The sequence below is a fragment of the Chinchilla lanigera genome, unplaced genomic scaffold (genome assembly GCF_000276665.1).
Source record: "Chinchilla lanigera isolate Chin_1 unplaced genomic scaffold, ChiLan1.0 scaffold00034, whole genome shotgun sequence".
Classification (NCBI taxonomy): Eukaryota; Metazoa; Chordata; class Mammalia; order Rodentia; family Chinchillidae; genus Chinchilla; species Chinchilla lanigera.
This window is the reverse complement of record NW_004955435.1, coordinates 22,564,378-22,581,842: the sequence shown is the minus strand read 5'-3', so window position 1 is coordinate 22,581,842 and position 17,465 is coordinate 22,564,378. Positions and strand designations below refer to the sequence as shown.

Here is a 17,465-nt window from a genome sequence, read left to right as displayed (position 1 = left end):
TTGCACAATGAGGGACCACTGGCAGTGCATCCCCTTCACAATATGACAGTGAGGTGGGGATGATCTTCCTCTTTAAGGCCTGCAAAGCACTCAATATAGCCACCAAGCATCTCATTTGGATGGAGGGCAATATCTTCTGAGATGATGCTCAGCTGGAGGATTAAACCAGACTATTTGGTCAACCAGAAATATACTAATGGACTTATAGTCCATTCTCAACTTTAGGTTTGTAAAATTAAAATGCTCTAATCCACTATATAGAGACAGTTCACCTTGGATGGTGTTGGCGAATTTTTCCTGGAGCCTAAGTCTTTTGTTTTAGTATTGTTAATGGTCCTTTGATTTACTGTGAACTGTTGTTCACAATTTGGATACCCAAATTGTGGATATCCATTTGTTAATGGTCCTTTGGTTTATTGTGAACTGTTGTTCACAATTTGGATATCCTCTTATTGTTTCAGAACATGTTTTCATCTTTCAGTCTTTTTCTCCTTCCACTTCTCAGTGATCTAAATTTATCCATTTTACTTTTTCATCTCTTTCTCTTATCACTGACAACTTGCTCTCTTAATCTGGAAATTCCATGAGTATCTGATCATAAAGATGAAGAGGTGCTAGTTCCCTCCACCTCAAACAGATGGAAGTGTTATGGTGAACTTCCCAGAATATGCAATGGCCTCATAGTTCAAGTATGGATAGAAGATGTCTCGTTCCCAGGGCAAAAGGTCTTGCTGGTTCATTTAAGAGGAACACATACAGGGTTTACCCAATGTCTTGAGATCCTCTCAATTTTGTCCATAAATATGCAATATAAACCTAAAACACACTGTGTGTATGTGGTGGTGGGAGGAGGGGACGACACCCTCTGAGTGAAAGCTAAGGAAGCTTCTTCCATAAATACCAAATAAACTGGTCCAAAACAAAAGTTTAGTCAGTTAGAATTGAAGGTTGTAATTTTTAGGAAAATGGGAGACTCTTTTAGTTTTTTTTTTTTTTTTTTTTCCATTTTTTTTTTTTTTTCCAGTTCAGGGAATCGAGCTCATGACCTTGTGCTTGCCAGGCACCACTGTGCTGCTGAGCTAAATCCCCAGCCCCTACCTCTTTTGAATAGAAAAGAAAAATTGAAAGAGGAGTTATTTGAGAAGAAATCAATATTTGGTCTGCCACCTTGATTTGTGTTTGGTAAGATGGTGTCTCAACTTGCAAGCATTTAGAAAAATGAGGAAATTTAACCAAGGATAACCTAATTTATCATTTCCCACAGTGAAGAATATTTGATGCTCCTAAATTGGGTTCCTTGTATGCTAAATTAGAGGCCTTGGGGAATAAAACAAAGGCTATGATATATAACCTTCTGGTACTAGTTCGCTACCTGTCAGGATGCTGGTAATGTTTCCAGATGAATGTTAAAGCACTTCATTCCTCCAACTCAGATTTATGCCCTGGATCAGCATTTAATAGGCATATTGACTAGCACTCGACAAATTTCTCACTGTTGAAATGAACAATAACAGGGTGGGAATTGTAACAGGGAAGTTCCTTGGGAAGTTGTCTTTAGTAGAGTTATTTTCAATCTCTCTTTTGCCTTTCGCTGCTTTCCTAATATTTTTGCAAGGTGTATGTTTGCTCCTTTTTGCCAAACATTGTACAAAGGAAACCTCTGTACAAACAAAGGAAAACCTCCACCTCAATGATTAAAATGCTAACCACAAAATAATCTTTATTTAGATTTACAGAAGTCATAATGTCTGATGATGTTTGTAATGCCCTATTTGGTCTATGCTTCTACTGAAAAAGAACTACAGGAAAAAGCCCTAAGTGGTTGAGGTCTGTTGTTATGTTCTGGCCAGAGGAAAAGAGGAGGCTCATGCCCTGCATGCTAAAGATGCTACAAGTATTCAGTCTTTTGACTCCTTCCAACTTGCCCTTCTTATAAAAGCCTTGTGTACCTCCAAAATGGAGGTTGAGTTTGTTTGACCTTCCATTTGTTCAAGATGCTAGCCCTTAAATAAACCTGATTACTTTGTACCATCCCCATTTCTTGAATATTAAGGCAGGCTAAACCTTAATGGAATAATATTCTGGGGAGCCAGGGCACGAAAATCAACACCCAGTGTCTCAGGGTTGCAGCAAGGACAGGGACTGTGGTACACAGGATGGCAGTGTGAGAGACTAAGAATATTTTTGATGAGAATCAGTCCCAGGGCCAAGTGATAAGAGCTAAGATTGTTCGACATTGAAGGATGAGGGTCTAGACTGAGCTCTGCTCCCCTTTATTCAGAGACCAGTGGACTATTTTCTGTATCTTAAGATCCTCACTGTTTTGTGGGTGGCCCTCTTTCCTACCTTCTCCAAAGGATTGTTTTGAGAAGGTAGGGGTGAAGCAGGTTGGAAAATGCATTTTCACCAGGCACAAGAATTTGGGAATAGAATAATGTGTTGTTCCAGCACATTTTTCGGGCACTTTGAATATGAGGTGAAGAGCAGAAAGGAAATGTGAAAGAAATGTAGATGCATCCACATGAGTCATGTCAGATCATTCTGGCCTCACTGTGTCTTTCCCGTGCAACCTTGTGCAGATGTTTGCAAATTCATTGCATCTATCCTTCTCTGTCATTTTGTTGGTCTCAACTCACATAAACAGACATTGCCATAGAGACAGAGGAGAAACAAACTCCTGGTACCTTCACCCATTACTCATTAAGAACATAATTTTAGCTGTCTTCTGAGGCAGCCAGGGATGTAAAAGCTGTTCTTGCTGAAACCAAGCCAAGCCAAATCAAACCAAACCAAAAAGAAAAAGAAACTGACTTTTCACTTGGGCCTGCAGATATCTATTAGATAACTAGAAGCAGATGAAATATTGACCTTATTTTGTATCTGTCTCCTCTATCACCTTAAGACCTTGGGTCAGATCACTACTCAGATCTACATATAGGTATGTTAATCACTTAGGAAGGATCTGTCTGAAAGCCGACAACATAGGCCAGAACACCTGATAACATTCATACATCTGCACCGCACACTGTGAGAACCTTGACCAAAGAGGTGTGCTCAGACCCACCTCATGATACCCCTACCTGATCTCTTCACATAACCCCCTCTTCCCAAGTCCTATAAAAAGTCCTGCTTTCTTTTGTTCAGGACTGATGGCCTTCTCATCTTCAATCTGCCTATACTTGGGTAAAATAAATCTTTTGTCATGTTATCTTTACCCAAGCCTGCTCAGGTGGTTCCTGGTGGTCTCTTATTCATGCCATTCATTATACTTAATAAACAATGAACCTCTACTCAGACTTGTTCAGGGTTTCACAAAGCCATATTCCCCCCCCCCCCTCCACAACCTCCAGCTCACTTACTGGAGAGTTGCTCCTTGTCTTGTGGTCTGAAGACTCTGTATAGGGCCCTGACCTCCTTCACCTCCTTCTCCTGCACCAGCAAGTGAATGATCCTCTTGCCAAGAAAGCCTCCAGCTCCTGTCACCAGGCAGCTATAACCAGACATGGTCAGTACAGGAAGTAGAATGCAGTGGTTACAGGTCTGATAATAAGGTGACTCTGGAGAGGTGTAAAAGAAAATTCCAATAGGTACAGGTACAGAGAAGTCCAATATGACACAGGGCATACAGAAAGGGGATTGTGGGAAAGAGTTGGCCACCTTCCATCCCCTTTGTTGGCACAGACTGGCCTTGTTTGGCTATGAAACAACTGCAAACTCTATCCTTTTGCCTTTTAAAGGAGACTGCATAGTCATGGTTGAAAAACAGACAACTGAATAGAAATGTGATCAGATAAAAAGAGTTGACCCAATGCTAGTAGACTCAGTAGAAAAACCAAGGAACACCAGTCTGTTTATATTTTCAGAATTGCTTTCTTTAAAAAAAAAAGGGGGGGGTTGCAGAATCCCTATGAAATGCTGAGATTTTTATCACTTATATTGTGGCCTTAGATTTAGATAAAAGTCAGGAACTCTGGACCAAACTCTTTCTCTCTCTCTCTCTCTCTCTCTCTCTCTCTCTCTCTCTCTATATATATATATATATATATATATGTAACATAATATATGTTACATATATATATATAAATTATGTTACATATATATATATATGTAACATAATAGAGTTAGAAAGAGTGGAGCCAAGAATCAGTCCTTTTCTGCATTTAATTCAAAGCAGCACCCTACAGTTATTTCCACTTCCATTGTCCTAAAACAACTAAAAAATAAATTAACAAAGCTTAGGAGATCACCAATGCCCTAGGAGACAGCATATGCTCAGTGGGAGAGTCAGTGGCAGGCACTTAAAGCAAAGATATGCGATCTTTAAATTCTGAAAGTCCAAACTATTGAGCATTTTTTTCTGGTTACTGTTGCTACCTTTGACCTGTGTGCAGTGCTTTTCTGTTGCTCCAGCACCTTTCCTGGTCTGTGTCATACCTTTGTAAGCACAGACTGGCCCTGAGCACATCTTCCCATGATGTGATTTCAGGAAAGAAATCTTACCTGTAGGCAAACAGAAGTCTCTGGATGTTCTCATCAGCTCCGATACAACCGTGAAATGCCTGAATGAGGAGGCATCTGCAAGATCTGTCTGGCCCAGAGGAGGTAGTGGGTGGATGGACAGGAACAGTGTAGAGTTGGAGTGTAGTCTACCTCAGAATGCAAGAGTTGTTAAAAGAGCTGTTATGGCTTTGGAGTCAAATAGATATGAGTTTAAATATTTACTCTCCTACTGAATACTGTTAGAGCATTGGTCAACTTTCTGACTTTTCTCAGCCTAGTTCTCACCAAGAATAACAGCTCTGAGCTCTTTCAACTGGGAGTGGTAAGCAAAGGTGCTTGGACCAGAGTCCAGCTGGTATTCTGCATCAGATTCTCCTCTTTTCCTGATCTCTTCTGCCATCATTTTCCTACCTGTTGCATCTCATTCTCCAGTTATTCTACCTTTCAGGTTGGCATCCAGGATGGTCTTTCTATGAACGACACCTGAGACATCAAGAGAGTGGCTTCATGGATGAAAACTGAGATGCCCTGGCAGGTTGCTCTCAGGCACAGGGCATATAGAATGTCTCCTCCCAACACTGTCACCCTGGTCTTTGTCTGCAGCTCTGTGGGAACACAGGTACAGAGAAGGCTGCCAGAAAGCTTGATGGGAGCTTTTTTTAAGTGACATCTTTGACTTCTTGGATAGTCATAGTGGGAAGATGTGGAGGAAGCACATTTCACACAAGGAATAAGTAAATAAAGGTACAGAAACCACAATGTGTAGCTTTCGTTGGCAAAGAGCAAACAACTGTTTTTACCCTATCAGCATACTACTCAGAAAATGAATCTGAGCAGTATCTCATTGTGTATCTACAAAAAGGAAATAATTAAAGACAGTCCCAGGTTGTAGATTATTACATATAAGAGGGAAGAGTTGGCATTTAATTTTATATTGAATGAAAAATCATGTATGGATTTAGAACCGAAGAAGAAACAGAGGCAGAGCTGTAGGGCAGGATGCTCACCTTGGTCTCAGTATACCTGAGAGGATATAACGAAAAAAGGACAGCAAAAGACTAATAAAAAATATCTCTCCAAAGTTCTGATGAAGAGGAGCAGTGTTCCAGCAGTAGTAACACGGAAGGGGAGACCCACAAAGTATGACTTTCAGATCTTCTTCTGACATGTTCTTGTACTTAGGTCTGGGACTAGGAAGGAAAGGAGTTAGGGTCAGGCTGAGTTTTGTTTGGGTGATAAGAGTGGAGCCGTTAACAGAAACTTTAAGATGGGCTCTAGTAATACATTGAATTGAAAATCTTACCACATGCCAGGTGTTATCAAAAACAGACCTCAGTGCTACAAATGAGTCAACCTCTTGCTTCCTAGCCATCCAGCTCAGGACAACAGATACCACATCAATGTCTCAGACTCAAAGGTGTTCCACAGAAATGACACTACCAATCAAGTTGTCATCTCAAATTAACCACAATGTCCACTCTTGTCTGCATAATTTGCATCCGTACCTTACCTTGCTTGTGCTTTATAATTTGCATAAAATCTCACAGTATGCTTATCTCTTTTAATGATTTCAGCATGTAGGACTTCTGATTTCCCCTGTGTAGGTGAGGGAAGTGAGGCTCAAAGAGGTTTGGAGACAAATCTCTGCCCCTCAAGAGCAGGACTGGGTGTTTGAAATCAACTTTTCTGAGGTAGAGTAAGGATAAGGAAAGTGAATTGATGTTGGCCATGAGGGCCTTAGAAGGGGAGAGACAATTAGAGGGAAAATACAGAGGTGGAGAAAGCCCAACCTGTGGTGCAAGAGGAAGGAATCTTTTACTGAGTCGTATCTACTCTTGGCCTTTCCCCTTGTCAGATAACCCCAAGCAGTCCTTATAGTGGAGGGTGGTGAGGCAGAGCCACAGGAGGGAGTTGGGTACCAACCTGGAAGTAGAATCTTCCCTGAGTACGTCCTTTCTGAGTCCTTCCTTCCTCCGAGTCTCCTTTGCTCCTGACTTCAAATAGTGTAGCTCAGATGAATGATTGTGAGAGGAAGGAGGTGCCCAGACCTAGAGAGAAGTGGGCTCTCACCCTGTCAGTGCTTAGGGACCCTGAGAGTCCAGGAGAGGCAAATTGGGTGACTCATAGTGGAGTCACAACTTCCTCCTTATCCAAGTCACATGGGCTTGGCCAATGTTTTGTGTAGGCAGAATAAGTAGTTGCTTGTGGTGTGAGCTGCATTTGAGTCCAGCTCAGACAGAAACAGCTTGGCCCACTAGCCATTAAGAGCACAGACCATAGACCTCCTGGTCACAACCCCTACTTTGCCTTAATTCAGCTGTGTGATTTTGGGAAAGTTAGTTAATATATCTTTGGTTATCTATATCCTCATCTGTGAAAAAGGAGAGTAACTGTGCTCCCTGTCTCCTAAGAATGACTTGAAGAAATTATGAGTTGACACTGTGCACATGTCACATAGTGCCTGTTGCAGAAAGAATATTGTACAGATTCCTCAACCTACCTTCCCAGGCCTCTGTCCATCTGATGAATATCTAAATCATCACTCTTGGTATCTATGTCTTTAAACTGAGCACTGTCCTCTCCTGGCATTAGAAGTTTGCAATTATTGTCCAGAAATAAGCTTTACAAACAGTATTGGTTGTGTGGTAGTATTTGTTTATCAAAACTGAGTCATATATAGAGAGAAATTGGAAATTTTAAGGAAGTCAGAGAAGAATGGAAAAGAGTATAGTGATAAATATAATCCCTGAATCCAGTTGAGGGTCTCTATGCACCAAGCAGGGTCCTCTTTGGTAGCATGGCCTGCAGGGAGACATCCAGTGTCACCAGGCTGGGAAGGGAGATAGTCAAGGGTTTGAAGCATACAAGGACACAGTAAAAGAGACTGAAGACTCACTGCACCAAGAGTCAAGTGATGATGTCTCAGGGATAGGGCTGTAGCCTGATCTCTGATCTCCATTAATCAGATGATTGGAACCAGTAGTCTCTCCTTTCCAGACCTTTATATTCTTGCTGAGCATATTGAAAAACCTGCTTTCCCATCTTCCCAGAAAAGGGAGGTTTTGAGGAACTGTGGTAAGCTTCTGGGGAAAGCTTCTAGTATCTATCCAGAGGTTACATTTGCAGTAGGGAAAATAATCTTGGTCTGCTATAGGAAATTTTCAACCATTGTATTTATATGTGAAGAACAGTGAGAGGCATCCAAGTAAGGCATGTCAATTATGCTGCCTTTACTTTGTGTCTGTCCTACAGTGTGACTTTGCAAAGGTGCTCACAAATTCTCTCATTTTCTATCTTTATATCTCTGCCTCTTTCTCAGTCTCTTTCTGTCTCTGCATCTTTCTCTTGCTTGTGCATATTCAGGCATACACACACACACACACACACACACACACACACACACACACACACAAATGCAGTTTTACCTTTGTTATGGTTGAAATCTAACATATTCTCCAAAACCTCATGTTTGGAGGTGGGACCTTGAGAAGGTGTTCCCATACCCAGATCCTTCCTTCTCTCTTTGTTTTCTAAGTGGTAAGCAACTTTCTTCCACTATTCCCTTTCACCACGGCATGTCTGCCTTGGAGTCAGATGACAATGGCCAGAATCCACTGAAACTGTGAGCCACTATAAATCTCTCCTTTTTAAAATGGTTGGTGTTGAATACTTTGTCCCAGTGATGGGAAAGTGACTAATAGTCTTCTTTCTTTTTAATTCACCCTAATTTAAGATGGTAAGTGAAAATCTACCCTCAAAGAAAACCCCACTTAACATCAGTAGAAAAACAAAAATGAAAAATGATAATCAGGGAACTCCAGAGAGTCAAAGGTCCACAGCTGAGGCCCCTGGTTTAATGATTCTTTTGCAGATGTTGCAGGACAGTTGCCAAGTCCAGCACCTTCAGCACATTAAAAAGCCTCAGACAAGGGAGAGATCTGATGTGTGATGACTAGATGAAAAACAGAGTAACCTACAGGCACAGTGGTGCCTGTGGCCAAGCTGTCAAATTCTGGATCAGGCCAGAATCCCATCTTCCAAGCTGCTCAGTGCTTTCTTGTGGCATTGCATCTGTGATTTTCCTGGTGAATGAGTAGAGACACGGGAGGAATCTACAAACTCCAAGTCTGGTTGATTTATTTCACAAGCACCCCGCCCACTCCCACTCAGACATCACAGTGGAGCCCCACACTCAAGCCGAGAGCTCACTTACTACAGAATTCTTCTCTTGTTTCTGCTCTGAAGATCTTGTCCAAGACCTTGACCTCCTACAGTCCCTTCTCCTGTACCAACAAGTAGACAATTCTCTGGCCCTGGAAGCCTCCTGCTCCCATCATAGGGCAGCTCCACCCTGTCAGGGCCAATGCAGCAAGAAGGACAGAAGAAGCAGGTGTGGTGACTGGAGCACCCTGAAGAGAGCTAAAGAGAAAAGTCTGTTAAGTACAGGTACACAGAAACTTTCAGTGATAGTAGCAGGGAACAACCTGCTCAAATTCATGTTCTCCACTATAATAACACAGATCATTTATGTGATCCCAATATGTGTGGGCATTTTTCCCCACCAGCATGTACAGAATCACTTCTATAGCAGACCCCAGCTGAACTGTTTAATGTCAGTGGCAGGTCCCACACAGTGAGGGTTCAGACCACTTTAGATGCCAGTTGCCTGGCCTAAGTTATTTTACTTCTTTTTCTAAACTACTGGCTAGTAAGCTGGCTTCCCACAAAATTGATTTGCTGACTGGGTGTGGCATAGAACTCAGAGAAATGTTTACTTACCTATGTGAATTTATTATAAAGAAGGTTGTGAAATGGAGAAATGCCTTGGAGAGGTATGGAAAAACTGGCAGGGAGCTTGCTGTTGCTGGTCTCACCATCTACTGGGAGCCTCCAGATGTTCAGCTATCTGAAAATTACTCTTTTGGGTTCCTGTGGAGACTGAATTGTATAGGCATGACTGAAGCAAGAGAATCCTGTTGAAATTTGATGGTACACAGAGAGGGACCAAGTTCTAACAGACTGAGTGGGAAATGAATAAGGTCTGTGAGTTTAGATTCTTCAGCATTCTATCTTTGAGGATATGAGGAGTAACTCTTGGGAACTGGAGAGTCTCAGCATACTGTGAGCTGCCTTGGGAAGGAGTACAAGGCAGCAGTTGTTGGCAAAACTAAATATGTAGATCAAAATATCAAATGTAAAATCTTTGTTTTTTAAGCAGATTCTCTCATGTATAAGAGATATGGGACTCAAAAGAAACTCCCACATTCCTTGAATCCCATTTAATGTTTAATAAGTCTAATCCACCATATCATATGGATGCTTTGTCTCTCATGACAAAACTTCTCAGATTTGCACACCTTCCTCTTTCCCTGAGTTTCAAAAGCATGGGTATTCTCAACAAACAGAGATTTGCTATTTCAGAGTGAAGGAATAAAAGAAGTATTTGGAGTAAATGAATTTATAGGTAATATTATGTCTTGCTCTGAGCCTTGCTGGAGGTATACATGTAATGTTACAGGTCCATTATTTTATAACATATTTATTCCTTTTTTACTTTCTGTTCTTCCTCCTGTAATCCATTTTTCACGTTCGGAAGGGGCATTAATTTCAGACATGGTACTTTTCTACATTGTACAAAGTAGTTATAGTCTCACAGATCCCCCATAGCCCACTCCCATTCAGATAGGGTAGGTTACTTTGGTCCAGAACTCGTGAGCTATTTTGAACATAGGTAACATAGTTGCATTCTTTGTTAACCTGAATATTTCCAGATGGGCAGAAGAAGAACCCACTTTTTAGGCCCTTAGAAATTCTGACATAAGGTTTCTCAGGAATTATTACAATTTGACCTCGTATTTGTTTGTAGACTTGGTCCTGAGAGGGTAGGCACGGGTGAGGGGAAAATTTTTGGATAGAAGCCTCTGGGATCACAGGACTCTTGCACTCTGCAAAACCAGAATACTGTGAGTATTGCTAATCTCTGTTCCAGGAGTCAAAAGTAGATTTTCTCCCTTGAAACATACATCTGAGTACCTGGATTACCTAAGTATGGAAACAGTGCCATAATCATACCCCAGTAATTATAGTTCACTGGGGTTCTCTTCTCGAATTTACATCTTTTGGAAGAATTTATACCTTCATACCTTGAGCCTGTGGTGGGTTGCTTCTTGTTGATTCCTGTGATGCTCTCAACCTATCTTTCCTATTGTCCTGGTGTAAAGTACTTGGCTTCTTTTTAATTGCAATAATCTTTTCAGGATTCATACCCAGCTTTACATGGTTTTCTTTTCTGACCTAACATTCTTTGCCTCTGATTCTCATTGTAAATCTGGCTTAAAGCAGCCAGCAATACCCTTGTCACGGCCTGAAAGTTGAACTGCTTTGAAATTTTCTCTGCCAGGTTAATTAGTTCACCACCTTTAAATTCAGCCTTAGACAAAGTCTTAGGATATCGAAAAAGTATAGGCAAGGTTTTGTTTTCCAGAATATAGCACAAATGACTTCTACTTCAATTGCCAGTAAAGTCTTTATTATCATATGAATCATCATGATCACATACTTTATTTTCTGCATCCTATTTATAGACTGCTCTGCTTCTCTGAACTCATACAAGAGCTACCCATAAACTTCTGCTTATAGAATGCTAAGTTTTCTCCAGCACAATTTCTAAACCTTTTCAAATTTCCTTCCCAAATCAGTACCAAACACTAATTCATATTGTCAGTAATAATTACAGCAACAACCCCACTTTCTTATGTCAGTTTTCTACATTAGTCAGCTTTCTGTTGGTAAAAAATTTACCAAAGTTATACAACTTTAAGAATGAAATAGTTTAGGTTTGGCTTATCATTTTAAAGCTTTCAGTCCATGGTTGATTGGCTTTCAGGAAGAAATATCAAGGTAGAAGGGCATGGCAGAGGAAAGCTGCTCAATTCATGGTGTTAGGGCACACTTAGAGAAAAGGCAGACTTGTAGGCATATTATAACAAGTTAGAAATCAACTCATAGCCTGTGACTATGCTCATGCTGCCTGTCACATAGCTAGCCTTGACTGTCTAGGTCCAGATGTTCCCCCTTAAGAATGTGTGGACCATGTCTGGCTTGTGTTTTAAAAATATGCAGTGATTCCAACTTGCTTCAAGGGCTTCAAGGCTGTCATGTTTGGAGGAAGACTGGCCTGTCAAGGACACTTTCAGCTCTACCTGCTCTTCTCAGATGGCTTACCTCCAAGAATGTTGCTGTACAAACCTGCCTGATAGTGTAAGAAAGATTGCCTTCTAACTCCTTGGTGCAAAAAGTCTTCCATTTGTATTGATACTGGTTTTCCTGCTTCATTTCCATTGTGTTGGCAGGAAGATACCCTGATGACTGCTTAGGTCACTGGTGTAGGCCTGTTGGCCACTACCATGGCCCATCCTCCAATCTGTGGATGATAAGGTGCGCCCTCTGAACTTGTTTTTGGAGTTTCCTTGGCAGTCAGGGGAGAGGGCATTGCACAACAGGGGGACCTCATGGGACACTGGGAGGACTCAGAATGCTACCTGATTGGGCCTTCAGAGAAGGTAGGCCTGCCCTGGGTCATGTGCTACATTTAGTTGGTTTACCTGCTTGTTACCCTCTGCCCTGTGATCACTCTTCAGCCTCTGCCACCTGTTCTAGTTACAGTTCCTGTTCTAGTCAGAGTAATTAGCTGTAGCTGCCATTCCAGTTAGATTCCCCCCCGCCCCATGGGTTTTGTGAGTCCTGTATGTGAATGTGTGTATATACGTGTACATAATAAAATACATAAATCCAAGGTCACCTGGACTCAACTTGGAATTTAAGAATGCAGTTTAATCAGTTTGAAAACAAAAGTAATTGAAAAAATGATTTGCACTGTGATGACTAGAGGCATGAAAAAGCTGTTTAACTTTAATACACCAGAATATACAGGTGGGTGATGCAGATAGGCTACTAAAAAAGAGAGAGAAACAGAATATTAGAAAAGCCAGCTGGCCTGATGGCTAAGCTATAATGGAGACACAAAGCTAAAAGACTTAGGCCCAGATACGCATGCTGAGGTTAAAGGGACAAAACAGGGGTTACCTTCTTATTTCAAAGTGAGCAAGGGAACAAAACTGAGCTCAAGCTCACCTCTCAGCTTCAGGAGCCCCAGGGTCAGCCCTTGCCTGATGGTCACCACCCTGCAGGAATCTGAAACCTAGAGCAACTCCAGCCTGGGGTGGTTGGCCAAAGTCTTGTTGAACCTAAGGAATTTTTATAGGAGAAATCAAATTATTAATTTTGACTAATTGGCAGTTACATTTGTGGTTTTCAATTTGAGCTGATGTGCATAAAGCATTTCTTATATGTTACAAAGATTTGAGTTTTCAAGGTTAACCTGCTCTTTTCTCTACTCTGTTGCTTTATAATAAGAACACTGATTCAAGATTACTCAGAGGTCTGTTGGCAGTCCATAAAGTTTACTATATGAGGGGAGAAAAGGACACTTTAATTCTTTTTTTTTTTTTTTTCCTCCGGTACCGGGAACCGAACTCACGACCTTGCGCTTGCCAGGCAGGCGCTTTTGCCGCTGAGCTAAATCCCCAGCCCCTAAAAGGACACTTTAAAATTCAAGCAGCCACAGTAAAGTTTGTTGTAGAAGGTTATAGTTAGTGGAAGAAGAAATATTAAACAAGGCTGTAAATGTAAGAGATATACTTTTGATATGACAGGCTTCTGTATGATAAAGTCTTGTCCTGTTAAAGGGATAAAAAGAAAAATGACGACAAGACTAAAAAGTTTATGTATGTTGAGCAAAGCTTGTAGAAGTAATTTATTAAGGAAAATATGTTTATGGTCACTTGTTAATTTGATGGAGCTCAGATTGTTCCTTCTAAAAACCCCCATGAGGGGGCTGGGGATTTAGCTCAGCGGCACAGCACTTGCCTGGCAAGCGCAAGGTCGTGAGTTCCATTCCCGGTACAGGAAAAAAACAAACAAACAAACAAAAAAAACAAACAAAAAAACTAAAAACCCCCATGAGGAAAATGATCAAATCAACATGAGATTACCAGTCAAATAACAGCCTTAAAAAACTTATGTAATGTATATGCTATGTATTACTCAACTCAGTACTAAAAGGGACATTTAAATATGTTACAAAAATAATGTCTTTATGATTGGCATTCTAAAATATTATGTGTGTCTTTTGATCTCAGGTTTTCTTTGTAAAACTATGTAACTGCTGTCTGTTGACATTCTGCAACAGGGATTCAACTGTTAGGACAGCTGTCGTTGATAAAAATAACAGTCCTTTGCTATACCTTATAACTCAGAGTGCTTGATATTTAGATAAAATTCTAATAGTTAAACCCACTGCCACTGGTCTTCTCTTCTGGGTGTTCAACAACTGAGGATTAGAGGCCAAACGTAAAAAGGTAATTAGGTCAAGAGAAAAAAAATGCTTCCTAGTCAGTATACTTCAGTTTATTAGTTACCCAGGTAACAGCTGCTGTCCCAGATCCAATTGCTCTTGCCTCTTAAAAATGGCTGGTCACTGTAGCACGTAGCTGGTCACTATGATGATACACTGTCAAACAGCTACAAGAGACCTCTCCTACCTGTAAAGCCAGTACAAGATCTTTGAGCTGTCATTGTTACTGTGATTGCTCTCACCCTTTTTGGACTGTTCTGGTTTCTATATACTTACTTAGACTGTTAGTCCCTGGGAGAGGTCAGTCACACTTGGGACATTAAGATGTATGGTCCTGCAGCAGTTATGGAAACAGTGCCCAAAGGTGAGGGAAATATGTGCCCTGGGAATGACTGATAAGTGATCCTGGCCTCATCATCGTCACCTATAGCAAACTTCTTAGCAGCTTGAAAGGCCCCAAAGGACTTGGAAACAGTCTGTTTGGAGCCTGAGGATGTCTTGCAAACTTTAAAAATAATTAAAACAGAAAGTAGATAAAATAATACCTGTATGGCTGCTATGGCTGTGAGATGATGGGGCTAATAATACGCAGTTAAGCCCACAGATGCCCAAATGACCAACATAGCCAGCACCCCCTCCACGAGATGAATTCTACAGAATGTACAGAGGACAACCCCAAAACCAGATAATCAAACTATGATAAATTGGTTGATGGCAGTGGCTCGACTGGTTTGGAAGTTCTCCAGGTGACCTACAGGAGCAAGTCATTATCTAGACTTGATAACTGCTATGTGAAATAGGCATACAGCAGATGATGTCTGCACTTCAGCACTGTGGCCCAGATGAGGAAATGCTGATGGTATGCATGAAGGTCATGATCCTGGCTAGCCAGCCAGCAGGCACATTTGAGTCAGTAGCAGCCCTTCTAGCCCTTTTTACAGATCCTCTGATCCATGTTGCTATTGATGCCTTGGTCAGGCTGGGAGATTGGAAGTGAAGCACTATGGTAAGGTGAGATCTGTAAAAATTGTACCTGCGAAGGAGAAAAAGAAGGGGGGCACTAGGTGAGTGGGTCACACCCAGGATAAACTGTCGGGGCACTGAAAGTTGGCTGATGCCAACTGAACAGACCCGCTGGCTGCCAGCCTAGCCACAGATAAGTTAGACAGGCAGCCTCTGCAACTGTTGGTTACTCTGTGAAGGTAATTACACCCTGAGCAGCAACACTGGCAGATGGGTCAAGGCCAGAAGTCCAAAGCAGCCCCAGTGAAACAGGAAGAAATGACACTGGCTTCCTTTTACCCTGATTAAGAGGCAGGCCATGTTACCCAAGACTTGGGGGTCCCAGGAGACCAGAGGCTACATATAAAATTGACAATTTACTGGTCTCCAAAATTTACTGAACTATGTGTACTAATGTTGGTGGATACCGGAACTGAATCAACAGTAATGTATAACTACCCAGGCTGTTTCACAGGACCTACTGCATACATAAAAGGATATAGAGGGAGCTACATCATGCTCCAGAAGACCAAGGTGACTTGTGTTTGGTATTTATACTTTCCCAGTTGCTGAGAGTGAACGTAATGACTGGTGCTTGACTCAACACCAAGTAGGGATAATTCCAGTGATGAATTTGAATGGTAAGAACTAGAGTGCAAGGATATCCACACCACGCACTCTTTTTTTTTTTTTTTTTTTTGGTTTTTCTCCAGTACCGGGAACCGAACTCACGACCTTGCGCTTGCCAGGCAGGCGCTTTGCCAGTGAGCTAAATCCCCAGCCCCCATGCACTCTTGACTATCCCACAAGCCATGTGGGTTGTGTACATGGAACAGTACCAGCTGCCTGGGGACCATGAGGAAATGGGACAGACTGTTTTAACTTTAAAAAAACAGGGGTGATACTCTCTGCACAGAGCCATTCAGTATGACCCATGCAAAAGCCAGATGGATCATGGCAAATCACTATAAAATCTCATCCTGAAACTGGCAGTCAGAATCAATTTGCCTCCACCCAGGAGGACAGACAGTGGATCTTGCAGATGTTGCCACATGACTACTTACATAACCCAACTTTGTGTCATGGCCTGGAGGCCCAGGACTTGGCCACTTGTAGCAAGCCACACCCTGTGTCACTGTTTTGTATTGGTAATATTAGATTAGCCTGATTACCTTGCAGGTTTGAAAGCCACTGTATACAGTCTGAAGAAAGATTTACTGGCGTGGGGGTAAAACATAAATGAAGACAAGGTTCAGTGACCTGGTTTGTCTGACAAATTCCTGTGTGCGTATATGGTTGGGTAAGACCAACCCATGACAGTATGCCAATTACAGGCATATTTGAGCTTGCTAGGTTTTTGGTGGATGTACTGCACCTAGCTACCCTGCTGTGCCTGTTATACCAGATTACCAAAAGGGGCATGACATGGGGCTGTACAGATGCAGTGGAAGCTTCTTGCTGGATAGATGCAGCAGAAGCTGCTTTTCAGAATTCAGAGGGCTGTTGCACAGGTGTAAGCCCTACGAGTCATTGACCTTAACCTGTCATTTATCCTAACCATTAATATGGATGACAATGTGTTTGGCTGGGGCCTATGGTAAAAACAGGGAAAGTGGAAGCAATCTGTTACATTTTGGTACAGTTATAAAAGGGAGCTGAGAGTTGATATTGCCTGATTGAGAAACAGCAGTTCTGCTCAGTGTATGCTGCTCAGCTTGCCTGTGAGGAATCATGGGACAATAGAGGGTTGGGTACAGATGTGAAGAACCCATCCCTGGAGTGGAGGATGGACTGCAGGACTTGAACCCTAGTCCCTATTCAAAATGGAGAGACGGATGTCTGGCTGATGCTAGATATACTGATGGGTCTAGCTGTGGCCCAACTCTGCAATGGACAGCAGTTGCTGTCCATCCCAGTATGGATGTACTGTGGTTTGAAACCGAAATAAGCAGATAAGCCAATGGGCAGAATTGCAGATAGGGTGATTGCTTGTGATGCATAAAAAGGCCCCATACATGTGTGTCCAGACAACTGGGCCATATTTGGGCAGGGGTGGCAGCTAATGCTCTGGCTGTTGGTTTGGACAGCTCAGAAATGACAGATAGGGCACCAAAAATATTGACAGATTTCCAACCCTGAATTCATCACTCCAAGATCAAGTGAGCACATCTAGACAACTTCTGGGAGGTCTGCTCTGATGAGTCAAATCCTCTGAAGACTACCTTGAAGAGACAATGCACTCAAAACCTTGCTCCTGCCACTCTGGAAGCTGACAGATCCATGCATGCCTGAAGTTTAAATTGACATCATACACTGGAGTGCTTGCTTTCATTGACTGATGTTCTATCACCCAGTTTGGTTGCTAATTCCTTTTCTTTTGTTTGATTTTATGCTAGCTGCAGGACTTTGGGCTATGTCCCTAGGGGACTGAGAGATTCCTCACAGGATTGCTCTTGTCCTTGTCTATGTTGATGTAACTATAACACTGGGTGCGCTAAATTGCTTTTCCATGTTTTAAAATGGTTAATAATTTTCTTCCTGTGATCAT

At 41.9% G+C, this 17,465-nt stretch overlaps 1 protein-coding gene across 4 annotated transcripts in view; it reads right to left on the bottom strand.

Moving 5' to 3' along the window:
- The window catches only part of LOC102016193 (3 beta-hydroxysteroid dehydrogenase/Delta 5-->4-isomerase-like), a 35,068-nt gene that overhangs the window by 12,368 nt on the left and 5,235 nt on the right, over positions 1-17,465 (bottom strand). For 2 of the 4 annotated variants that reach the window (XM_005389081.2, XM_005389082.2), the window contains exons 2-5: positions 8,714-8,919; positions 5,508-5,690; positions 4,501-4,646; positions 3,360-3,557 (exon numbers count right to left, since the gene is read on the bottom strand). In XM_005389081.2, coding sequence (XP_005389138.1) covers positions 3,360-3,557; positions 4,501-4,646; positions 5,508-5,690; positions 8,714-8,919 — 733 coding nt within the window. Of the gene's footprint in view, positions 1-3,359; positions 3,558-4,500; positions 4,647-4,941; positions 5,691-6,423; positions 6,549-8,713; positions 8,920-17,465 lie in introns of those variants that run through there. The other 2 variants (XM_005389083.2, XM_005389084.2) reach the window with 2 other exon arrangements.